At 37.1% G+C, this 26,571-nt stretch overlaps 1 protein-coding gene across 2 annotated transcripts in view; it reads right to left on the bottom strand.

The window, feature by feature from the left end:
- Positions 1-2,376: 2,376 nt before the first annotated feature.
- AFP (alpha fetoprotein) overlaps positions 2,377-26,571 on the bottom strand; it is a 29,848-nt gene continuing 5,653 nt past the window's right edge. Inside the window, exons 1-15 of one of the 2 annotated variants that reach the window (XM_008526440.2) lie at positions 23,305-23,389; positions 22,466-22,517; positions 21,266-21,398; positions 18,829-19,040; positions 17,335-17,467; positions 16,327-16,424; positions 12,548-12,677; positions 10,435-10,649; positions 8,683-8,815; positions 8,040-8,137; positions 7,321-7,459; positions 5,423-5,646; positions 4,151-4,283; positions 2,877-2,931; positions 2,377-2,533 (exon numbers count right to left, since the gene is read on the bottom strand). In XM_008526440.2, coding sequence (XP_008524662.1) covers positions 2,887-2,931; positions 4,151-4,283; positions 5,423-5,646; positions 7,321-7,459; positions 8,040-8,137; positions 8,683-8,815; positions 10,435-10,649; positions 12,548-12,677; positions 16,327-16,424; positions 17,335-17,467; positions 18,829-19,040; positions 21,266-21,398; positions 22,466-22,517; positions 23,305-23,389 — 1,830 coding nt within the window. In that variant the 3' untranslated portion in view covers positions 2,377-2,533; positions 2,877-2,886. Of the gene's footprint in view, positions 2,534-2,876; positions 2,932-4,150; positions 4,284-5,422; positions 5,647-7,320; positions 7,460-8,039; positions 8,138-8,682; positions 8,816-10,434; positions 10,650-12,547; positions 12,678-16,326; positions 16,425-17,334; positions 17,468-18,828; positions 19,041-21,265; positions 21,399-22,465; positions 22,518-23,304; positions 23,390-26,571 lie in introns of those variants that run through there. The other variant, XM_070614669.1, reaches the window with a different exon arrangement.

Consider the following 26,571-nt stretch of genomic DNA (forward strand, 5'->3'; position numbering starts at 1 on the left):
AGTGAGAGAAGAGGGCAGAAAGGTATCATCATGTAGGGTCCTTGTGCAGCCTTTGTATTTTACTCTGAGTGAGACGGGAAGCCACTAGAGGTTTTAGGTGAAAAGTGACATAATATACTTTGATGTAAAGGATCACTTCAATTACTATGTTGACAACAGAGTTGGGGATGGGGCAGGGGTGCTTCTAAGGAGACCATTTAGGAAGCTATTGCAATAATCCATGTACAGTATGATTGTGGCTTTTATCAAAGGTATTGAGAAACAAATTCTGGGTATACTTTGAAATTAGAGCCAAAAGGCTTTGCTCACAGGTTGAATGTAGGGGTGATATGGAAGAGAGGAACCATAGATGACTCTAAGGCTCCCGGCTTGAGCAACCAGAAGGATGGACAAGACAGAGGGAGACACAAGTTTGGGATGGGGTGGGGTTCAGTTTGGAATGTGCTAAGTTGGAGTTGTTTATGCATTATCAACATGGGGATGTCAGAGAGGAAGCTGACATGTGAGCTTGGGTATTAAGGAAGAAATCCAGCCTGGAGATATAAATATACATTTTCAACATCTAGATGGTATTAATGCAGTAAGTCTGGATCACCTAGAGAGTGAGTTTAGATTGAGGAAGAGCTACTCTGGGACACTCTAACATTTGGAGGTCAAAGAGTTGCAGAAAATGCAGCAAAGAAGACTGAGGAAATGCAGCTAATAAGACTGGGGGAAGCCAAGTAAGAAAATGTTTCAAGGAAGAGCGAGTGATCAGTTGTGTCAAATTCTACTGAGAGGATTAGGTAAGCTAAAGATTGAGAATTGACTACTGGATTTTGCAGCATGGAAGTCACTGGTAACCTTGACTAGAGAAGCTTATACCCTGACTTTTTATTTATTTTTATTTATTGTTTGCCTTATCTTTTCAAAGAAGTAGAAATGTTCTAAAATCTCCAACTTACTACCGTATTTATGTTAATTTGTCCTTGTGTTTCCAATCATTTTATTTCCTTTTATATTTCAATGAAATGTCATTTGGCTCATAAACTTTCCCAATAGTTTTATCTCCATTGAACTTTCCTCTTAACAGTAAAAAATTATTTTTCCTGTTTAATGATTTTTATTGGATTTTACTTTATCTCTTATTGTGATCTCTGTGTTAATACCTTTTAGAATTACATCAAAATCAAAGTCCACAGGTGTTGCAACAGAATTGAAAGAAAACTGTAAACTACAAAGCAATTGAATTAGAACTGAAAGCTCATTTCATTGCTTTGGAGCAACTGTTTTCTTCTGGAGCAGAGACCAAAGCATGAACATATTTTTTAGATCTCTATTCAAACCTAATATGATAAACAGCCTCCCTGCTGGTGGACTGATACTTTTGTCACCACTTGCTGACCTTGACCCTCTCTACTCTTTCCCTTGCCCCTGCTCCCCATCCTCCATATCTCATGAGTTATCTTCCTAAAAGCTAACAACTGATGACACTCCTCTGCTTAGACATTACCTACAAGATATTGTCCAAACCCTTTGGAACAAAATCTATGAGAATCTGGCTCAGTCCTACATAGCTTGCATAACCTGCTTGATCTTCCATATCTATACCCTTGCTACCCACCCTGTAGCCCCCTAAAACCATTCCTCATGTTTTGTCATAAGACCATGTTTTCCTCTTTATGAACTGGCCTTCTCCTTTACTTGAACTGATGAAAGCCCACTCATCTTCTCAGATTCTTCTGAAATGTTTGTCTCTTCCAGTGGAAATTTCCCAAGTCAGAATCGGTCTCACCCACCCTTTGATTCTCTCAACAATTTGTTATCACCTCTATGATGGCCATATTCTTGTTGTATTGCTATTAGTTGCTTCCTTCTCTGCTGTAGCAACTGGAGGGCAGTGAATGCACCCAGAATGGGACCTGGTACCCAGTGAGTGCTCAATAAATACTTGTGGAATAAGAAAATTAATTTGTGGAAATATTAATTACAAAACAACTACAGTACAGTTAACACATGTTTTAAAGTATCTGTGACTAGAGAACTGAGCAAGATTGAGAAAAAACAAGTGTTAAATTTTGAGTGGTGTCGTTCTTGATATGTCCTATAGAAGTATAATAATTTCCTTTCTCTTCTCCAGCTTGTCCGTTAGAATACTTAAGTGGCCATTTAATGAACAATGTGCCCTGAGCACCAACCAGTGCTTAACTTGGGAACTTTTTTTTAGTTTACCAAGTAATCTAGTCTATAGCCTTGTAAATCCATCTTCGGATGGCTTTAATCTCCTGCAATAACCAATACTCAATGCTTTTTGACCAGAATCTGCTTCAGACAATGGTATACAAAACTATTTAAAGAAATTATCTATAAGTTTTCATAAATAAACAGACTAGAAAAGAGGAAACATTTGGAGATAACTTTATTTCTATGACAGGGAACTCTCACACAAAAGTCTTCATTATTTCATTAATTCACAAAGAGTATTAAGTCAGATAAAATTAAAGGGAAATTCACACCAAACTATAAAGACCTATTTTGTCTTCTTTTCTTCCCCCTATAATATGAACAAAAATATATTGTGTTAATTAAATGAATAAGTGTAGAGGATAACTGGTTCTATTATTTTATATCAGGAAAATATTATATAGATAGGCAGGTCTTATGATTGTCATTCTCTGAAGCCTTTGAAATAACCTAAAAGAGTTTGAGTTAGTTGAGTCATTATTTAACATTGTGGGCATAATTTTGTTCCAGTGTTTTTAAAATAAACTTTTTTATCAAATTGCATGTATTTTTAAGAAAAGCATTTAATAGTAGCTCTTTGGATGTATTCCACTATGAGTCAATATTTGGGGAGAATCAACATTATATTTAGCTGTGTCTGAATTTTTTGTTACCTGAAGTAATTTAAACTCCCAAAGCAGCACGAGTTTTGGAAATCAGTTGTGGACCCTGCAAATTAAAAACAAATAAGAACCATCGAATAAAGAAATGGATGACTGTGCCAGTTGTACAGTTAACTCTCTACTCTCCAGGGGTGCATTCAAGGTTTATAAACTAACCAAGTTAAAAATAAAGACATACACCTCTGATGCCAACAAGCTGGGACAATAGAAGCCAGAAAGAAAAAAAAAATCCACTCACATCAACAGCAGACAGTAATTTGCTTTTCCTGCACCAACCTCCAAATCCTTACCATTCCTCACCCCACCCCGCCCCTTCCTTTTCGAATCAGTCACAGAAATGAAAAGGCTTTTAGAGAAAGTACTTCTACTATTTGTTAATGTTCTCTGCATCTAAATGAATATCTTCTCACATCAGAGGATGTTAATCTTTTTATATCATATTTGCTAGAAATGTTTTACATCAAATCTATTTTATCAATTTTGTTTGATTTCATTTGGTTGTGCCCCACCTCCTCCTGCCAAAAGCAGACACATACTAAGTGCACACACTCAAGCACACTTAATTCTATTATCTATTGAAAAACTCAACATTTCTAAATATTATCTATCTTTGGAGTTCATATAACAAGACATCCAAACTTTTACATTATGAGATAGTCAGATGAAATTGGCAAAAAGGCTGAACTATAGATTATATTTTAAAAATATAGTGATGCTATATTCAAATATATTTAGTAATACAAACTAAAGGCTTACAAAATGTAGCCAATTACAAGTCCAGCTAAAATTGCTAGATAATTAGATTAAGACAATTCCTAATTACTACTCTGTTGATATTCAAAAGCATGCTCCTAAATAAGTCCAAATATATTTTCTATAAATATTTTCCCAGTATCCTGCTTGCACAATTAATTTTCTATTAAATCGTTTTAATCCATTTAGCTGAACTGATCAATTTTAGGCCAGAAACTGTTTAAATTATCATCAATTAATTATATATTCACTTTATCACTTCCTCTACTAGGAAATAAATCAAAATTACTAATTTTCTTAACATATTTTAAAGTTACACTTCTTCTTAATATTTAGTGAGAAAACTGTGATTATCTTTTAAATATCATAAAATCCTTCAATCTACTTCGAAGTGAAATTTAAATCTCTCTGGTGCTATTTTAAAGTTATAGATTAATGGGGTATTCTTTTCCTTATTCATTACAGAAAATTCTGTACCAAGTATTTCGGGTGTGACAATGAGCTGCACAAACCTCTTCTGAAAAGCAGACTTCCTGCCCTTGACCTTGGCAGCACTTTTCCAGGAGGCCAGAGAAATCGGCGATCACCGCCTCAAGTTGTTCCTCTGTTATTTGTGGCTTTTGCTTTACAAGGTTAATGAGAAACCTATGATTAAAAGCAAAACAAAATACAAGAGAAGTCTGTTATGCAATGGTATTTTTCTAAAGCCTTCCTAGCAGAGAATTTTCAGAGCCCTAGCAACCCTCACGTAAACGCTCACTCCAGCAACCCATCACCAGACTTAACACGGACACCTTGTCTAACGCTTTCGTCAGAAAGACTGAGACTGGAAACATGCCAAGCGTTCCCTTGGTTGGGACTTATGCAGATTAAAGATGAGACACTATTTCATAGTTCCACCATACTTATATGTAGTGAAATACAGTCTTTTTCTTACTTGCCAGAACATCATTTCCAGTTCGCTCTTCTAAAGTATGTCTTAGCCATGCTCAAAGGCCCAGATTTCCAAACCTCTGCCATCCTTAATTATCACACCTTTACCTGAGCACTGGTTCTACTAATTTCCTGTACTACTCATTTAAGCAATATTTTCATGTTGGAATTAATGTTGACCTGAGGAATAGGGAAGTGCCATAGTAGGTGGCATTCTTGCTGTACCTTGAAACATGCCTCAAATAGTGACAGACAAAAAAGGGAAGAACAGGTTTTCCAAAATGAAGGTAGATCATTTACAAAGCCAGCAAGTATTAAAATGCATGGGAAGTTGGAGAACACGAGTTCCATTGACTTGCATTACCAACACCATTATGGAATGCCTCCCACAAAGAATTGAAATGTGCATTCCATTTTTAACACTGATACTTCACGGCTGAATCAAATATTACGGTTATTCTCTTCAAAGAGTAAATAGTGTGAAAAAAGATTCAATGATGTTTTTCCAGTGCTTTGGAATGTTACTACCCAGACTTACCCCAAGATATATCCCAATTCTCAAAAATAGATAGCCCGTTTTCCCTTGATCTACAAATGCATCACAACAATAGTTACAACAGAAACTACTTTTACAAATAGGAAGTTGTCTGCCCTAGTGGATTTTTCCAGACTTATGTCCCAATGAGGCAGTGACGACGCTGAGACAAAATTATTATGAAAGCCACTGTAAGTGCTTTGGGGTAATAATGATCACCTAGTGAGCCCAACAGTGTTGGGTGTGTAAGGTAGAAATCTCAACTGCTATTTAGTGCTGCCAGTCCTCTCCATGCTAGTGAATAACAGTGTCTTACTGTTGCTTCATTGTTTGCAGTGCTACACCCTGAGCTTGGCACAGATCCTTGTGGAAGATGAACTTGTCATCAGAGAATGGTGGAGGGACATATGTTTCATCCACCACCAAACTGCTGAAGCATGGCCTCCTGTTGGCATATGAAGAAGTGCAGCACTGGCCAACACCAGGGTTTATAGGACTCTCTTCATGCCTGATGCATAATTGTCCGATAATAAGGCCAGCCTAGGTAGGAGAACGAGACAGAAGAAAGCAAGGAGACTGGGCATTAGCCATAAAATTGATTCAGGTTTCCAGAAAATTGTTGCAATCATTTTTAATGTCCATAATTTATAATTAATATTACAGGAAAAGTTGCTATCTGTGTAGGATTATGTGTTGGCACAATGTAGATTCTTGTTTACCCATTTGTTTGGGATAAGCGTCAGCATTTAGTGACAGATGTTCCATAGGTGACGTTGAAGACAATTCCTTCAGCTATTTGAGTCGGCTATTTGAAACATGCTTCCAGTTACATATATACTTCCAAAGGGGAAAATGTCTCTGCAGTGACCTAGGAGATGGCTTACATTTTCCGTGTATATCTAGTTGAGCTTTCCACTTTACTTTGGGGATTCAGAGAATTACCTTCTGAATGTAAGAATAGCACATACCTAGCCCTTTCATATACATCTATATATACATATATGCATACAGCTGATATATAATCCTAATTGAAAAGAAATAAGGCCAGGGTGTGTGTGCACGTGTGTGTCTTTAAGGCTTTCCTAATGTAGAATCCTCCTACCTCCCACACTTCAGAGATATTTCTTAAGCAGCTAGCAATAATTTGTAATCAGGGACAGCATATTTTATGTGCGTCCTACGTATCAGGCTGGCATCGAGTGAGCTACGCGGATTACCTCGTTTAAGATAGCCATCAGGAGAGGGTGGTACAGTTTTTATTCTCAAAGGTCTGATGAAAAAACTCAAGCTTAGTGAGATAACTAGCTTCCCTGTGTGACACGGGTAACAAGTGGTGAAAGTGGGATGAGAATGTAGGCAGAAGGCTCTATACTATAGACTCTAGAACCTATACTCCTGAACTTTACACCATCCTGTGTCCTCCCATCCTCTCAAAATTTGGAATTCAATAAGTGATAAAGGTGATGCTTAATCACAGGAAATTTCCCTTTTACTCTAACCTTTGGCAAAAAATTCCAGGTCATGAAGACTAACTAGCAAATAACTCCCCATTATCAAAAACAGGAAAAGGGAAAAAGTAGATATACAGCTTTATTCACAATTACAACTTGAAGGGGAAAAATAATAATTAAAAAATTGCCCTGTAATCATATGTATGACATGAGTGACAAGAAGTGAAAATTGTTGGCATTACTAACTGCAAAGTCATTTGCTATTCAGAACACAGGACTTACCCTGTTCTATAACCTATACCCTGTCAAAGGGAATAAATTTTCCCTAATATCATAAAAAGATTATGCTAGAAAAGACAAAAATATAGGTATGGCTAAAACTAAAATGACTAATTTTAATCTATCAAAGTTGAAACTTTTTCTTTTTTTTTCTAACATTAAAGTAAGTATTTGGTGAACAAAAAGAGGAAATCATGAATTGCAGTATGTGTGGGTCATTCTATCTTTCCTGTACATAAAGCTCGCCCAGACATTGCTGAGTAGACCGGCTGCACTTCCACGAACCATTCCAGAAGGATGGGTAGCCTGGCCACATGCCGCTCGTTCACAGCTGAGTTCTCTCATCCCCTCCAACTGTCACTAATCAAATAAGTCCAGCAAAGTCATCTCCACATTGGTTTTTACTATGTCCCCTAAATGGTAATATAAGCCTATTTCAAGTTAAACAGGTCAGAAACAAAATGAGACTAAACAAAACACTCACCACTTGCTCCCCACAGGCCAATTGTTTGTCCTCACTGAGTTGGCAACAAGTGGCTGCTGCGGTTGCCATTTTTCTGGTCAAAGCTATCAGCTCAGGTGGGGTCAGTTGAGGGGCTTTCTTTGTGTAAGCAACAAGAAACCTGAAAGAAGCATTTTTCACCAAATTCTGCTGAGTCATTCACAAGGTTTTGGATTCCTCACTCCTTCTCAAAGCCCTTCTTTTGGTATCAGAAGACATGAAGTCTGCACATTTGTTTCATCCACGTGGTATTTGGACCAACTTTTGAGATGTGTTTACTCTAACAGTCACTCCGTGTACTCCTACTACACCAACATATCACAGTGGGAAAACAAACTCTGCGCAGGAGGCTCATTCCTGTTTCCAAGCTCAAAAGCATCACTGATTTTTAACTTTGACCTTTTGGTATTTTAACCAGGACAGACTAGGATAGAATGGAAATCTGCTGCAAAAATCTGCTTGGTTTGGGGAAGCGGAAGCCCGGGTAGCACAGATCAGACTTCACAGTGCATTCTGTTGCTCCTGTAACAGGGGAGTGGGGAAGGCTACCTGCCGGCAGGGGAAACTGGGTGATCAGATCACACTGACTTCCCATCCAAAGCAGGGCTGAGATTGGAGCAGCCACGGGTGACTAATTTACACATATATTTCCTTGCCAGTTAATAACTTTAAATCACTAAAGATACTGTTAAAAAACATACGCATTCTGTAGGTAGTAGTCTCCTAATTTCTGGAAGAGGCCGCAGCTTCGCTTGGCCAGCGCTTGGCCCTCCTGGATATATTTCTGTAATTCTTCTTCCTGAAAACAAAAGCATTATTATGTACCGTTTTTTACTCTTTCTGGACACATAACTTTATATATAAAAATTGGCCAATAATGTTTTATTCTAATACCAATCTTAAAGAAATCAGTTTTAGAGGGTTTTTTTTTTTTAATATTAAACACGGTAGAGCGTGAATTGTGAGAATTAAAGCAAATGGACATTGGGGAGATTAAGTTTAAAACCTTGTGAATCACAAGGTTATTTGATGACAGAACTCAATCTTTGGATAAAGGATTACAGCTCTTTCCATACAAAATTCTTGCCTTTCTGGAGCTGTTCGAAAATGAATATCATCTGTATTTTGTGCGTCAAAGAACTTTTGGCCAACATTTTTATTTCTAAAGTAAGCCACTAGTTGTTGACTACTAGTTAGTAAATACTTAATATCTAGATGACTGGTTAATAGATATAACTAGCTAACGACTAGTTAATAACTAGGTGCTTTCAAACAAACAGCATTTTTAACTCATGATAGCAATCCAGTTTTTCAGATTCTCCCTAAAAATCTAGAGCAATTTACCCCTTTATCCTGGCATTCAAGAGGGTTTTCAGACTGGGAACACTTCTCCAAGAACTCCTGGTATCCTTTAGCAACTCTTAGAATTACTGGGACAGCAAGCTTAGTATGCCTTCTTGAATATTCATAAGTAAATCTGAAATATGCGTGAAAAAAAATCATGTTATTGGAATTAACAGACAAATCATTCTTATGTTATATGGCATGCAGAATTAAAATTCAAGTAAATAAACCTGGAAATCAAATATTATTTTAACTATATGCATGGCAAAACGATTAATAAAAATATAGTCCCTCAAATTGTTTTAAAATTACCTTTTCTTTTCTTTTGCACCCTTCACTTTGGGTTTTCAATTATGGACTGTATATTCATTCATTCAACAAATATTTTTCTAGTGCCTACTCTATGCAAACATTTCGTTAAGCAGAAAGGATTTAATAATGTATGAGATAAAGTGCTTGGCCTCTTGAAAGCATACATTATAGGGAGACAGAAAAGAATAAAAAAGAAAGGGGTCATCTAATTTCAGGTGGTGATAAACCAACGAAGAGAAATAAAGGGAGATAGAAGAGAGAGAAACGGGTGACACCTAACTTAGAGTGTGTAATGAAGGAGCGTCTCTCTGCGTATGTCTTTGGAAAAGAAACCTGGGTGAAGGAAGCCAGACAAGTGTCTGGGGGGATGGTCATTCTTGGCTGAGAAAATTTCTCCTGCAAAGAACCTTTCCAATTGAACAACTGCTTCTATTAAATAAATAATTAGCTTTAGATGTGTACGGATGCATAAATTTAAAGATAATTCCTGAATTTATTAATTGTATTCCCAGGTTATAGAAATTGGTGATATTAGTTTTGCCACCAATAAATTGTCAACATGGGTTTCTTAAGTCTGGATGTGGTTCTTGTTTGCATAATTTTATGTAGCTGTGCAAACAATGTGTGGCTGTCTAATTTTAATGCAACAATACGATAACATCCTCAGGGAATATTAAAAAGAAAATTGGGCCATTATTTTCATTACTACATTAGAAGCAGTGTCTTAAATTTAGAAAGACCCTTGGAGATCATTAAGTACAATGTCCTAAGAGTTGCCCACATCCCTTCTCTGATAATGTCCCTAGATACACACTGTACAATAGGGGAAAATGTATTAACACTTGCTTCCCTTAAAGGCGAATAGAACGAAAAATGTCTTATCAATTATACTACAAGAAACTACAATTCTGCAAATGTCTCTAAACATGTTCTGATTTTCTTACAGAAATTAAACATGTATTCCATAACTAGCAAATCAATTGCTCCAATAAAACCCCTTCTATCTAGCATTATCTCTTGAGTTATATTTTGGAGAAAAGTTTTAAAAACATGCTCAGTGAAAAGGTACATTTTTAATCATGAACCCTGTGTTACAAAAATACCCACATCCTATTGGGAAGTTCAATGGCGGTCCTCGTGTGAGTAATCCTTACATGGATGACAATGTTTCTGATTCCAGAGATACGGATACAAAATAAAATTCCGCCTCAGAAGCAAGCCAGTTAATCACAGCAAGGGTGAAATTCTCATCCCTATAAGATAGATCCCATTCCTTATCCACTAGCTATCTGCTTAAATATATTTTGGCTCAGAACATTCTAGCATTACCCTCACATGAGCTCAAAAACCATAGCCATCACTCCCCATTTCAACAGCACAAAGCTGTCAGCCACATAATAATCTTTACTTGTGTGAACACACATTTACAGAGTATGTTACCTGGCCATGAAGAGATCTTTTTCCTTTGAAGAAAACTGGTTGAAATCTCTCTCTCCTAAAAGTCTATTTAGGTTTGGAGATAAGCCTTCAGGTTTGTCATCATTTTCAGCATGAATTATGCATTGAGCAAGTTCAACTGTGGGCAATTTACAGCATTCGACTATGCTGCTTGACAGAATATCTTCTTGAGAACATACATAGGATATAAGTTTTTCCTGTAACAGGAAAAATAAAGCGTAAGTTTTAAAGGTTTATCCTTTAATGCAGACCCTCAGGGCCAGTTCTAGGAAGGAATACAAGAAGGGAGGGGGAGGGAGGGTGGCAGGGAGAAGGAAGGAAGAAAGAAAACATTTTACCTGTCTCCCACTTTAGCATCTCTCCCTACTTTGCCTTTCCTCATTCCTTTCCACCTACCCCTGTTTGCTCATTCCTTTTTCGTAGTTGTCAGCTAAAACCAACTGTTTTATTTTAATAGGAACCTTTTAACACAAGAAAGATATGCACTCCTCAAACCAAATGACGTGCACGTTCTTTCTCTTAGTATTGAAATTTGCTACGAAGAGACATTTGCTGTTGACGTCATGATGTGGAGGGCAAACTTTCTGTTCCATCTTAACGGAACAATCTGCAGTGACCCACTATGACCTCCAGAGGGCAGTCTATAATAGATAAGGAAATGGCAGCACACCCGAAGTGGCCAGAAGGAAGCAGAGGTTCCATATCCCTGTCACAGGACTGAAAATTCTGTGTATTCTCAGCAGGGACAACTAGAACTCATCATTCAGCTGTTAAAATCCAACTTACGTGCCATACTGAAATTAATTTTTCCATTTTAAAGGAAAAGGATGATTATGAGCTCCAAAACTTGAAAAACTTAATTTTGAAAAAAATGACTGTACAAATTAGTAAAATCATTAATTAAAAGTGAGAAAACAGACCTCAAAGAAATATAAAATAGTTCTTCTTACTGTCTCTAATATACAGATAAATACTTCTAAAAGGAAAAATAAATGAAATGGGAAAATGTGTCTTTGGGGCCCGCCTTCTCTCAGCTCATCTTCCGTAACTCCTCACACCAGGTTTGTCTGCCTGTCTCAAACACTGTCACCCTCAGGCCTCTCCTGCAGCCTCGGCTTCTTGCTGACATCTAAGATTTTCTCAGCCAAACTTCCATGGGACTGGGCTGAAATGAGCACTTAATCCTCACTTTCAACCTTCTCGAAACCATGTTCCAGCCCTGGTTTCAAGCCATTTGAGTATCTAAGAGCAATGATTGTGAGCCTCCTTAGAGAAGAAGGTGTGTTACAGGGGACCAGGGAGGGAGTAATTTGGGGATAGACAGGCCTCTTGAACAACATCTAGAAAGCCTAGAGTTGGCCCAAAATAGACCAACACCGCAGTGCTTACATTGCAATTGATTATGGCATGCTCGAGGATCCTGTCTTTGAGGTCTTTTGTTTTCGATTTTTCACTCTCTTAGAACCCTTTATTCACACCTCTCTTTGGTACGCCTAGCCTTTTACCTTGTAGAACAGTGTCTTGTGTTCTATGTGTTGTTTTCTTGTATTCATATAATAGATGTGTGAATATATAACAGAGTGCCTTCCATGTGCCAGGCATTGTGTTGGTAGCTTATGGAGAAAACAGTAAACAAGTTCCTAAACCCAACGAGGTCACATGGCTCACCTCTCCTATCAGACTATAAATTCCTTGAGGTCAACTTGTGCCTTCATAACAAGTGTCCCTCACAGTTGCTAGCGCATGGAAAATATTCAATACATATTTGTTGAATGAAAGAATAAATGGACAGAAAAACAAATACGTTAAGTAAAGGATCTGCCACCAAGATCCTGTGTGGAGGCCTCCTGAGATGTCATCCTCTCCTTTAGAAATAAGAATGAATGGGCACTGGTCTCTCAAGAGGAGAGCACCGCTTAAGCGAAAGCAAGACTAAAAAAGTTCTGCTACCAAAATACCTGTAACTTCACTCATTTGGCTAGTTACCATACCCTGTGACCAACTCAAGTCAGACAACCTCCTTCCATTTAGAATGAGAGCAAACGAAAGCAAAAAGAGTGGAAATATTTCTTTTTTAGGAAGTAAGACTCTTTACCCCATCCTGCACACACTCCTCCACGTTTCCCCTGCAACATTCCTCATGTGCGTGGGCCACATCCAGGACTAGCTTCTGAATTTCAGTAAAATTAGCCTTGGAATACCTTTGACTCAGTGTGGTAACCGTTCTAGGGGGGGAAAAAGGAGTTAGAACTCAATCTTGGTTATCTAACAAAATTAAATAACATTTATGGAGTATTGGTATAGTGGCAGCTCCAAAGAGAAAGAACTGGAATGGTCTTCTTGATTAAAAAGAAAAGGAAAAGTGACACAAGTCTTGTCAATTCCAGCCCCATCTTTCAAGGCAGTGGCTCTGTGAACTGTGACCTGGCCCCACAAATGGTTTGGAGGGGATTTATCTTTCCCTAAAACCTTTCCTGTGAATCACAATGAAATCTATCTTTTGGCTGTTCATCCCTGATGCTAAGCATTTGGGATCATTGCAGTGAGTTAGTGGAAAAAATTTAAAAGGATAAACAATTAAGAAATGGAAAATTCCATGAGAAAGATAATCATTTTTTGCTTGGGAGGGAAAAAAGTACTTCTGCAAATACAAGGAGAAGCGTATATGTGCAAATAAATGAAATGGGACAAGAAAGAGGAGCAGACTAAACATTCCAACATGTCATCATGCCAAGACACCTAGTGCGGCCCCAAAGGGAGGTGAGTAATAAGAATTCTGGTTTCTCCTGTGTATCATTAAATTTTAAGAGATGTCTTGGTGAAACTACTGCTTGCTAGAGCATCTGGTATCGTTGCTATTACTGATGAGGATGGATTTTCTTTAAATTTAGAACAGTTAACTTTAATCACTATGGAGAGGAAATAAATAAAGTCATTACAATAGCTTAATTTATATTTTATTATGTAGGTAAATTTAAATAAACAGTTTATGAATCAGTGTTCAGTTTCCTAGCAGAGTTGGAGGGTAGTAGGCATAATCTGACCTCTTCCAAGAAGAAATTTAAGTCGATCTTGGAACTAACTCCTAGACTAAAACCCTTAATCTAGGTCTCTGCTATGTGCAATATTTTCAAATGTGTCATTTATCAAGCAAATAAATAAACTTTGCATGTATATACTTAATAGTCTTCAATCAGCAGCTCTGATGTTTTATACTAGAAATACTTCATCACAAAAATGGAAAAGTGCTTTAAACCAGTTATGTAATGTAAAATTTTCTAGTAGCCATGCCAAAAAGTAAAAAGGAACAAGTTAAATTTGCTTTAATAATATGTCTTTAACCCAATATATGAAAAAAATATTATTTCAATATATAAGCAACATAAAAACCTATTAATGAGATATTACACATTCTTTTTTTCACAGTAAGTCTTTGAAATCTGGTGTGTGTTTTACACTTAGAGCATAGTTCCTCATTTGCACTAGCCACAGTTCAAACGCTCAGGAGCTACTCGTGGCTAGTGGCTGCCACCTTGGATATCACAGCTCTAAACCATTGGTATCTTACCTCAAAGTCTCAGTTGTCAGGATACAGAAAATTAGAGATCACTGACATAGTAAACAAATAGGTATAATGAAAATAAATCACGACAAGGACTTAGAAGAACTGGATTCCGACGACCAGCAGTGTGGCCTTGGGTAAATTGCTTTAATCTCCCCGGGCCTCAGGTCACTCATGTGTAAAAATGAAGAGGTTGGACTAGGTGATTCAACTGTATGGGTATTTTTTAAATATTCTTCTTCATCCTAACAATAAAGATAGAAGGTGAGATAGAAGTACGTTAAATAGATAGATAGAAAGACAGACAGACAGATAGGTGAAAGAGAGAAAGAGGAAAAAAAAGGAAGGAAGGAAAGAAGAAAGAAAGAAAAACAGATAGAGACGAGGAAAAGGGAGAAGGTAAATATGGAGTTAATGTGGTCAATTGAAAAACTCCAAATTTACGTTTGAGCTTTTTAGCAGCTGGGACAAGAGAACAAACTTTGGTGAGTTACGTTGCTTTCACCAGCTAGAAGAATAGGTGCTGGTCCTTCAAAGGTGACCGTTTTTTACCTCCCAACACTAGATTCTAATATTATTGCCTCAAGTGAATATTTTCCTAAGAAGCAACAATCGACATAACAGACTTTACAGCAGACTAGGCAGCAGAATTAATGTAAAGTCTTTCTTGTTAGCCAAATGCATTAAATGATACTCAGTGAAGACCAACCCACTTTGTAGATGATATAGGAAAACATAGGCTAACTACGAGGTATAATCTGATTGCGGACATGAGCTTAAGAGTATCTAGAAAAGCATCTGTCAGAATGGCTATTATCAAAAACAAAAAAATAACAAGTGTTGACGAGGATGTAGAGAAAGGGAAACCCTGGTACGCTATTGGTGGGAATGTAAATTGGTGCAGGCACTATGGAAAACAGTATGGTTATTGTTAGTGCCGTGGTGTCCATCCTTACTCCTAGCGACACTGTGTACAGCAGAGTGGAACCCTGCCTGGTATTTTTGAGCCATCCTCTCACCTTCCTGAGCTATATCAGACACTCTCTGCTGCTATTCATAGGGTTTTCACAGCCAATTTTTTCAGAATTGGGTGGCCAGGTCCTTCTTCCTAGTCTGTCTTGGTCTGGAAGCTCCACTGAAACCTGTCCACCATGGGTGACCGTGCTGGAATTTGAAATCCTGGTGGCATAGCTTTCAGCATTACAGTAACACACAGCTATGTGTTTGACACAGTTTGACAACTGACAGACAGGTGGTGAGGTTCCCTGACAGAAAATGAACCCAGGTCACAGCAGTGAGAGCGCCAAATCTTAACCACTAGACCACCAGGGCTAACTAAACAATATAGGGGTTCCTCAAAAAATTAAAAATAGAACCACCATATGATTCAGTAATTCCTCTTCTGGATATTTATCTGAAGAAAATAGAAACGTTAATTCAAAGAGATATATGCGCTCCCATGTTCATTGCAGCATTATTTACAATACTCAAGATACAGAAGCAACCTAAGTGCCCATCGATAGATGAATGGATAAAGAAGATGTGGTATATACGTACAATGGAATATCACTCAGTCATAAAAAAGAATGAAATCTTGCCATTCGGGACAACATGGAGGGACCTAGAGGGTATTACGCTAAGTGAAATAAGTCAGACAGAGAAAGACAAATACTGTATGATTTCACTTATATGTGGAATCTGAAAAAATAAAACAGAATCAGACTCAGATTCAGGTAGTTACTGGACAAGGGAGGGGTTGGGGGAGTGGGTGAAATAGCTGAGAGAAATTAAGAGGTACAAACTTCCACTTACAAAATTGATAATTTCATGGGGATGTAACGTACAGCACAGAGAATACAGTCAATAATATTGTAATAACTTTACATGGTTACAGATGGTAACTAGATTTATTGTGGTGATCATTTCATAATGTATATAAATATCTAATCACTATGATTACACCTGAAACTGAAAGGACATTGCATGGCACTTATACTTTGATTTAAAAAGTAAAATAAATTTTAAAAAGAAAAGAAAAATTAATAATTTTTTTTAAAAAAAGAGCATCTAGAAGAATAGGTAAATAGTATAAATCTCAGAAGTGTCCTCTAACTAAGTTTTAATAAGTGTTAAGTAGCAGACTGATCTGTTCGCTTCCTTCCAATCCTAAGGTTTCATGCTTCTAATCATATTAGCGCCCCTCAAAGGAAACTTCATTCTCCACAACAGTAACAATGAGAGAAATAAATTCAAGTTGCAAAATGGTAGTTCTGCAGATCTCACCTTCTTCCTTAGACAGAGCTTAAACTTACATAGCTTGGAGAGTTCGGGGTCCAAAATTTCTTATCACTGCACACACATGTTGATTTAACAAACTGGTTTCTCTTAATTCTTTTGTAATTGTTGCTGCCTAGATATAGAAGAAACAAGGTGTCAAGAAAGGATGTATTTTCTTTTACAGGCTCTAAGAACTAGAAAAACAACAGATATAGGGAAGACATGAAACGCTATAAAAAATTTTTACTGAAAATTATAAGTGCAGTACATTTTTGCAGAACTTTATTCAATCATTCATTCTTTCTTTTAGGTTGGTTTATATGCATCTATGCCGGACATATTTATTTAAAATACCTTGAAACAAAAACATGATAATGTTTGTATTTGGGGTAATGAATAAACAATTGTACTTTTAAACAGATTTAAGACAGATTGACACCTGATAATTTCTTAAATGTCTTCTCGGTCAGAAAAAATAAGATTACATCATGGCCTGACAATCTGGGAATAGTCATAATTCTTAGGATACTTTTGTTGTAGGACTGCTGGTGGCAAGTAATTAATTATGGAAATCATTCCAGCTCTCTGAACCTAAAAAAAGCTATTCACTTCTCTAAACTTAAGTTTCCTTGTTTGTTAAATGACAATAATACACATCAAATTTGTTCTAAGGATTAAAAGAAATAAGGAATATAAGGCCTTTATCATAGTTCTCTTTCACTGTTTTCTCTGTCCACCTTCTTTCACGTCCTTCCACCTCTTGCTCCTCCCTTCTATTTATATTATCACCTCTACCTCTTTCTTTATCCCACCAAACTAGCTTCCTTAATAATAAAACAGTTGTTGACTGACTGAATGAATAAATGAATGCATAAGAAACAGCATGTCCAGCTTTTTTGCCCAAACAGTATCAGACTCCTGAAATATGCTTTATTCTGAAAATGATACTCTGCACAGAAAGCATATTTCCATTTTTAACTTTGGTTTTAATGAATCATAGCCAGATTAAAGTATTGGTTCAGATATCAACACAAACACAGTACCTTTGATTGGAAACATTCAACTGCATTTTCAGATTTGCAGCATGCTGAAATTATTTTGTCATAGTGAGAAGCCAAATAAAGAGCTGTAGATGAATACAGGAAGGGGTGCCTTCTTGCTATCTCATACAGGTATCTGCGAAATGAAAGAAGCTGTAAGATTCACTAACACACAAAATTAGGACTTCTACTGCTTGGAACCGGACTCCCAAGTTTGTTTAAAGATTCAGAAAACAGTCTTATTTTTTTCCACGTGCTGTCAAAAATTTTCCTCACTAAAGATTCCCGGGAAGAAATCAGTTTGACAGCCGATACCGTATTCTATTGTGAGAATAAAACAGGCAGAAATGCTGACTCTGATTCTTACTGAAGCGTCCGTTTCAATAAGCCTACTCAGACATGTTTCAGGGGTCAGCCAGGCCAGACCTCCACTCAGTAAAGCAGAAAGATAAAGTCTTTTTTTCTCATCAGTGCAGAATGGAATAATTCACCTGTGCAGTCTCCGTGGCAGAGACGTTCTAAGGACAGGTTCCATATTTCTCTGGTGTTGGCAGCAACATGGAAGACAGAGTGATTAAGAGTGAGACACAGGCTTCACCAGTAGAGAACCTGGATTTGAATCCCGTCTCGGGAATGTATTAGCAGTGTGCCCTCAGCCAATTGCCTTAACTTTCTAAGCTTCATTTTCCTCACATGCAAAATGGGAAGAAGACAAAGAATGAAGAGGAAGAGGACAAGGAGACTTCAAAGGCTGTTTGTGAGCATTAATCTGATCACATGCACCATGTTCCTACATGGTCCTACATGCACATGTTCCTACAACATCTTAAGTGCTCAATAAATGCTAGCCAAGTTTATGTACCTTAAATATTCCTAGATCTCTAACATTTTTTTTTATTTCTAGGGAATTTTGTGAACATGGAAAACCAAATATTAGCTCCAAAAGAAGTCATTTTGTGCCATCATAATTATTCTTGGGCAAGCTAGAATGGAGAGATTAGAAGGGAAAAAACAAGGTATATATCAAGAGACTAAAGAAACAACTGGTGGGTCTGATGTGTGGTTTATACTGAATCTATCTAGCACACTGTGGAAACGAAGTTATCCTTAAAGTCGCTCACCTAATTTCCTAGTGCAGGACCTCAGCAGACGCAATGCCAAACATTATATCCACTTCTTCCCGTTTTAGAGGACATCTGTAAATTGCAGAAACACTAAATTCTGCTTGACACTGCTCCCTTCCTGGGGTTGCTTTTTGTTTGTTTGTTTTCTTGGTGAGGAAGATTGGCCCTGAACCAACATCTGTACCAATCTTCCTCTATTTTGTATGTGGGACGCTGTCACAGCATGGCTTGATGAGCGGTGTGTAGGTCCTCGTCTGGTACCCAAACCCGTGAACCCCAGGCAGCCAAAGTGGAGTGCATGAATTTAACGACTATGCCACTGGGCCAGCCCTCCTTCCTGGGGTTTTAATCTACTTTTAAATTGGATCCTTACCGGTTCAGGAACATCTCCCTGTTTTCTTCATATGCTTTACAACTCGTGACAGGTTCTGGAACTTGGAAGGGTGGGATGGATGCTGGAGAGTCCTTCTTGCGTGCCAGTAAACAGTTATGTCTTTCCTCTTCATTTTGGCTGCAGCAACCTGAAAGTCCATACTTTTCAGGAATTTCCTCCTCATGGCAAATTTCTTCCAGGAAGGCAGATAGCTTTAAGAAAGATTTGTTTTTAATGAAAGACAACAAACTTTACTTGAAAATCTGTAAAAGATGTGAAAAGTTTTTTAATATCCTACTATAGGTTAAGAAAATAATTCCCCATTCAAATTCCAGTATATTTAGTTTCAGCCTGAGCTAGCCTTCTTTGATGCCTTTTGGGAAATGGAATGTTAGTTTCCAATCTTTAGTAATGCACATGACTATTAGACAAAGTTATTTTATTTTAAAAGGAAAAAAGCCGTGCAATATTTTATTCCCCCTCAAAAAAATCTGGAATATTTTATCTTTCCCTTTTATGTTATCAACAGTTTGGCTCCATGATACATAAGCTTTTTATATAAACCACTTTTCAGTCAGATACTCATTTCATGTGGCATTCTTGTGATAAGACATTGATCCAAAACTGGATTTTATTTTCAGATAAATATCCAAATAATTTGAAATCAAATAAAAATAGCACCAAATACTTTTTATGGATCTTAACTACAGATTTAGCTAATATGTTTTAAAAAGTCTATTTTAAATGTTTAAAATCCTTCTTTGTTGCTTTAATTTTACCAAAATCAGATGATGAAACTAGTAGTCTGAAGAATGCCTCTGAGGAATCCATGTGTTTCATTCATCTCAGGAAATTTTTATTTAGCTTCTGCTAATATTTAGAGAAACTTGGAAATCTTAAGTAACACTTCCAATTCCCAATCCACATAAAAATCATGCCTTTAAGTTTACAGTGACAAATCACCAATTGTAACAGTACCTTGAGCTTCTCATTGGATGTAAAGTTACAATACGGAATGCATTTTGCTTAATTTACACACGTTTTTAGATTATCAGAGAAGCCAAACAGAGAGATGCAAAACAGAGGTTTTTATTAAATCATCAATTGCAGAGTTGGAAAGTACTTTTATATCTTTAAAAGGGCATCTTCTCTACAGTATTCCAGATACATTGTCTTTTGGCCATTTCATCAACCCCACCGTGACAGAGGGTTCTCTGGGCATTTTGTTCCATATTTGGGTGGCTTTAATCATTACAAAGTTCTTAGTCCTTTTCTGTATTGAGATAAAATAATCAATAGTAACTATTATTTATTGATCTTCTACATTAGAATAGCCTTATATTTAAAAAAATATTCATTATTTATTTGAAATTCAAATTTAAGTGGGCTTCATATTTTGCTATTGTTGTTTGTTTGCCAAATCTGGCAACCCTAAGTGTGTGCTATGCACCTCATATCCCCTATAGTGTAGATATAGTGTAACGAAGCCACTAGGGGTGTTAGTTCTGGAGCCTGATGGCCTAGTTTAAATTCTGGTTCTGGGCTCCCTTAAGAAAGTTACTTAACCTCTCTGTGCCTCAGCTTCCACAACTGGAAGATTAGCATCTATCTCCTAGGATTATTGTAAAGATTTAATAAATTAATATTTGTAAGTAAAACTGATATTCAGCCAATAAGCCCCAGACAGGGTCTCTTGGCTCACTGGATATCCATTCTGATTCATCAGCACTATGCTGTATGTCATGAAATATTTTGATTAGCAATGATATGTAACACTCTCTAGAATAATGCCTGTCACATTGTGTGCTTAATAAAAATTAACTCCTACTACTATTATGATGTCAATCTCCATGACAACTCTGAAATGGAAGCTATTATTATTCCTTATTTTATAGATAAGGAAACTAAAGAACTAATACTCAGAGAAGTTAAGTGGTGTGACCGTAGTCATCTCAAAACTCTTATTTCAGAACCTTAACTCTTAGTCACTATGCTTATATTGTCTCTGTACAGTAGGCATTCATTCTTTTCTCTCCTAACCTCTTCAACAATTCGGAATTAATCTAAGCCCTCTTTCAGACAACAGGTCTTCCAACATTTAAATGTATTTCTCACGCCATCCCTGTATCTTCTCTTCTACATGCTAAATTTGGTCAAATATCACAGTGCTTTCTGGGGCGGGAGGGTGAGGAAGATTCTGAGCTAACATCCCTTACCAATCCTTCTCTGTTTTTTTGCTTGAGGAAGACTAGCCCTGAGCTAACATTCACACCAATCTTCCTCTACTTTGTACGTGGGATGCCTCCACAACACGCCGACAGCGGAGCAGTCCACGCCTAGGATTCGAACCTGCAAACCTGGGCCACCAAAGCAGACCCTGTGGAACTTTAGCCCCTAGACCATGGGCCGGTGGCTGCTTTTTTTATTATTCACTCACCCGGTTTTCTGAACACCCTGTTGGCTGCTCACTGCCAGTGGACTTCTCAGTTACAGTCAATACATCTTTCACCATTTTGCTTACTTCCTTGTAAGTGGCCTCTTGAACAAACTGGGCAAAAAATATGGTGGCTCTGAAATGAAAATACATATGAATGCTTAAGGAACAGACTTATATCAAGCATCTTTTCCTCAAGTTTAGTTTTTGTTTGTTTTGTTTTCTGTTATGTTGTGACCTGTTTAGTGGGTGAGCTTTGCTAAAAATTTATGTGAAATTAAGTTCTAGCCATCCAGGAAGAAAGGTCAGTCTTCTTCTCGTGCCCTTCTCCCATATCTATAAAAAATCAAAGTAAGCAGATTGCCCGTAAAAATGGTTCCTCATTTTGTGGTCACCCACCCACTGCAATGCAATGCAATCCTCCTCTATTTTATGTGGGATGACAGTGCGACTTGATGAGCGACGCTCTGTCCCCGCCCGGGATCCTAACCCGGGCCATCAAAGTGAGTGTGTGAACCTCTACACCACCTGGCACGTCCTGAGGGTATCTATATTCTTTATAGTTCCTTTTAAGTTTAAGCAAAGAATTGGTCATTAGACCTCTGCCCATGTCTACTCCCAACAAGATCAAGTTCTGATCTAAGACCACAATGCTCATGGATTCACCCAAAGCATTGCTTTCGCAACTTTCTGTGTGCAAACAGTAGCAGTAACACACTACTTCAAATTCCTTACTAGAAACTTCAAAAGTGTGGAATGGAAAGATAGCACTCAAAAGAAAAACATACTCTCTACAAATAACAGAAAGCAGAATGTTTTACGTCCTATTATTTGCTACTAGGATTTAAATAGTATTAAGAATAGAGAATATTATAGTATCATCCTATTAGTAATGGTGAGAAAAATTCCTAAATTCATATAGGGTTACCACTGATCAGAAACTAATCTTCAGTTTCTACAATCAAATTTGGTTTGTCCCATGGAATTTCAAGCAATCTAGAGGTTAACATCTAAGATATGGGCCAACAGGTCAACCTCTTCAATATCAATTTTATATTCAAACATAAATAATTTTCTTGGAATTGTCCAATTTTGCTTTCATACTTTTGAAAACTCGTGGGCCTATCCAACTTCATTTAATTACCTAACTAAAATTACCATTGCTTTGCATATTTAAAGTGCATTTATATGAGCAAAACTTACAGGTCAACTAAATTCATCTCTGGAGAACATTGGAAAGAATCCAGTGCGGAAGCTGGAAGGCAAAATAAACTTCATGAGAAATGGTATTTTCAACTGCAACAAGGAAAGTAACCATTGTTACATGTGAGCGTTTGTATTTAAGTTAGAACCATACAATTTTAAAAGTGAGAAGACACTAGGGATCATTTTTCCAGACATCCTCATTTTGTGCTTGAGAAAACTAGGAAACTAAGGGAGGAAGTCAACAAAAATAATTTATAGTAGACCTAGCACTAAAACCCAGGTTTTGCATCTTCCAATTGTTTGGGTTTCCCCTGTACTGTAATGTTGTAATTGGCTTGAAAATAAAATGATTAAAAATATGTCAGTCATCCTTCTGAACAGGATTACACCACAGTTTTCTTGACCATTTGCATCCCAGTTACACTGTTTCTTCTTCAGACAGTGAAAGAATAACCCATTATTCTGAAGTAAAGAATAAAGATAGTACTTATTTTACCAGTCTGAGAGGATTTTACATTTGGAGGAGCCAGGATTACGGACTAGTACGTATACACCTTTCGAAGTTAATATGTATGCCAATTAAATAACGTACAAAAAAATTATTTCAACATGGAGCATACAAACCATTCCTGGGTAATGCTAAGCACTGTCATGATTTTGTAAACCTCCTGTCAGGTTACAAGTTTGTCGTTCATTTAAAGATATTCACCAATTGAATATTTGTCCTCTGTGTGGAACAGTAAGTGTGGTAAATAAATCAAGACAAATGAATAAATGCAAGTTTATGAATTTTGACATAGAGAAAAGAGCAGAAAGAAAAATACAAAATATCTTACCTATTCCATATGCATTGCTATGCATTGTTCTGGATTCAGTAGAATTTAGTAGAAAAATTAAAAGAATTGATACCACCCACTTCATAGTTGCTAGTAATTTTGTCGTTGTTGGCAATGATGGGGGGAGAATATTGAAAATTATGCTGAAATTCTTTTATATCCTTCTCAAGCAAAGCATGTTAATTAGTAATCTTTTGTTAGTATATTGGTATATCTGTTACTTAATTTCTTTAGGTTGCAAATGGAGCAACTTGCCAATAATTAACAGCACAGGGATTATTGGTATTTTATGTTCAAGGACACAGACCTCTTTTGGATGGAAAAAGGAAAACGAAGGTTGCAAATTCATTCTGCTTTACAAATATAACAAATACTTTTCTCAAATTACAGCTTTCAAAGATACAATTTCTCTCCTAAATTGCACAATAATTCACTGTTTTCAAATTAAAACGTTAATGCGGCCATAAGAAAAGACACTTGATTTTGTCTGAAATTCAACTAAATGCATAATTCATTAAGAAAATATATTAATTGAATGCCTATCGTGTGCCAGGCACTGGACATTGTTTGATTAACTCAGACTCCTCATTGAAGAGTACATTGCTTCATCATTATGTTGTTGTTTAGCTCAAAAATCCTTTTCACCTGATTTGTATGTCAATCAGGTCTATTTTTCAGTATTTAGTATACTGTATATAGCTTAAGACACAAAAGTTAGAGCACAGATTCTGATGAACCAAGTCCTATAATAATTTTATTTGTTGCAAAATAATTTTGCATATATGTCAAACTGTGAAGTGGATTGGCTGCACTGTTCATTTAGCAACTCCAGATGATTATGGTAATACTAAATAAAGGGCGCTTACAAACGCCATCTGCTTCTCAGAGTGGTTCACTTCGTATATCCCCTATCCATGAGTGTTCTCAATCTTGGGTGCGCATTAAAATCACTAGAGGAACTTTTAAAATTCCCAATGCCTAGCTTGTACCCCAGACCAATTAAATCAGAATCTTTGGAGGTGGAACTTAGGCATCAGTATTTTTTAAAGTTTCACATATGATTCACTATTCTAAAGTTAAGATTAAAAAAAACAAATAAGGTACAGTAGGCAATAAATAAATATGGTACATTCATAAAATGGAGTAATATGCAGCCATCAAAATAATTTTGTGGAAGAATATTTACTGATATGGAAATATGCTCATAATATATCATTAAGTGGAAAACAGGCGAAAAATAATATATGGAAAAATCCCATTTTCGTGCCTCCTCTCTCCCCTCAACCCCTAAAAAAGTATAAAATAAAAGACAGGAATAATAGACCACAAAGTTTTAACACTGGGTTTCTCTGGATGGTAGGACTGCAGTGAATTTCTCTCTCTCACTCTCTCTCTTTCAAGACTTGTTCAATGGAAAGCTGATATGTAATTTTAAAAATAAAATTTAAAAAACTGATTATATTTTTTAAAAATAAACCATACTGTAAATTACTAGGGCAAATATTTAAACAAAAGTTCATCAGAGCCTTTTTACATAAACTTCTAGAACTTCTGGGAGATATAAGGATTTATCATAGCATGAACAAGTTCTTCATTGCTGGTCAAGTAATATCCCACTCATGTGATGGTTTCTGTTCATTTTCTGCTGTGTGTGGCCACCCTGGGTTTTGTCTCCTGAGGAACACACTAACCGGGAGCAAGCCTTGCTCCTACTCCCCAGTGAGAGGCGCTGCTGACCTTGTCTACCCATTTGAGTATCAACGGGGCACCTCTCTCCTACTATCCCTGAATAGGGCTCTTTACTCAAATATATGAAAACAAAAGCATTAGTTATGAAAAACTAACCCATTTTATGAAGCAATCTACATTCCGTGTGACCAGGCACGGGTAAAATATCCCCCAGCCTTTCACAGTGCCTGGTCCCCAGCCAGCGCTCAGTAACATTTGCTGAACAGTGAATGTATTTGTTCAAAGACAAGAAGTTACGGGAGAGGGAGAGGTTACATTCAGCAAATCTCAGCTTCCATAACTCTGAGATCTTTGTAACTGTATAAACCATATTTCAAGTCTTATGCTAATATAGAGATGTAATCTGAAATGTTGGACAATCCAATCTCATCTTCTCATCAAAAGATTAGAGGGAACCTATGTAAAATGTCTAGCAAATAGTAGGCATTTACTAAAGTGCGAGTATTACAATATTATAAATATAAATATAAATAGACACATCCCTACAAATAATACGTGCACATTAATCTGACGTATGTTGTGTCTGCCACCAACATCCGGATGCTGAAGAAACTAAACCAGGAGTAACAACCTTACTGTCAGTCCATGTCCTATTTAGATCTCTTCTCTGATATTGTGCTGGTTTGTGTCATTCTTTAATCTCCTTCCATATTCTCCCTTACCGAGCAGGTCTCTGCTATTCCCTGTCATATGATCAGAAAGACAGTACAGTGTCACGGTTAAACATGTGGGCTCAGGGACCCGGTTTGAATTTTTTCCCTGTCATTTATTAGCTACATGACTTTGGGTGAGTTATTTAATTTTTCTGGGTTTTATTTTCATCATCTATAAAATGAAGCTAGTGATAGGATCCCCTTCATGATTAAATAAATTAGTGAGCGTAAATGGATCGGAATAGGGCCTTGCACAGAGTAGCACTTAATAGATGTGAGTTTTATTTACTCATTCAACAAAAAGATGGAATATGCATATCAGGCACTGTTCTTTGACGGGAATAATCAGCCACAAGCAACAGGCACCATCCCTGCTCTTGCTGAGCTTACCATCTACTAGAGAGACAGTTATGTCAGCAATCACAACATGGTGTGATGGATGCAGTGATAAGTGGAGTGAAGAGGAACACCTCACATCCTTGGAGGGAGTCGGGGAAGGCTTCCTGGAGTAGGCAGCTTCTTGGTGGAGACTGGTAGAAAAGTTGGAGGTGGGTCAAATAAAGACGGAGGGAAGAGTGTCCCAGGCAGACGTAGAAAGCAATGGAAAGGCCCACTGGTAAGGGCGAGCACGGCTTATTTAAGGGGCTGGAAGAAATGCAATTTCGGTGAAATACGAATTTTAAAAATGAGAGAGCTTATTCTATAAAGGGAATTTCTGGCAAAGTTGGCAGGGCCACGTCTCAAAAACCTTTTAAATCAAGCTTACACCTCATCCTAAGATAATGGAAATCTACAAAGGGAGCTAACAAAAATCACGTTTGTGTTTTGAAACCATCTCTCATTATAAAAGGGGACAAGTTTATGA

The sequence above is a fragment of the Equus przewalskii genome, chromosome 3 (genome assembly GCF_037783145.1).
Source record: "Equus przewalskii isolate Varuska chromosome 3, EquPr2, whole genome shotgun sequence".
In the NCBI taxonomy this organism is placed as follows: Eukaryota; Metazoa; Chordata; class Mammalia; order Perissodactyla; family Equidae; genus Equus; species Equus przewalskii.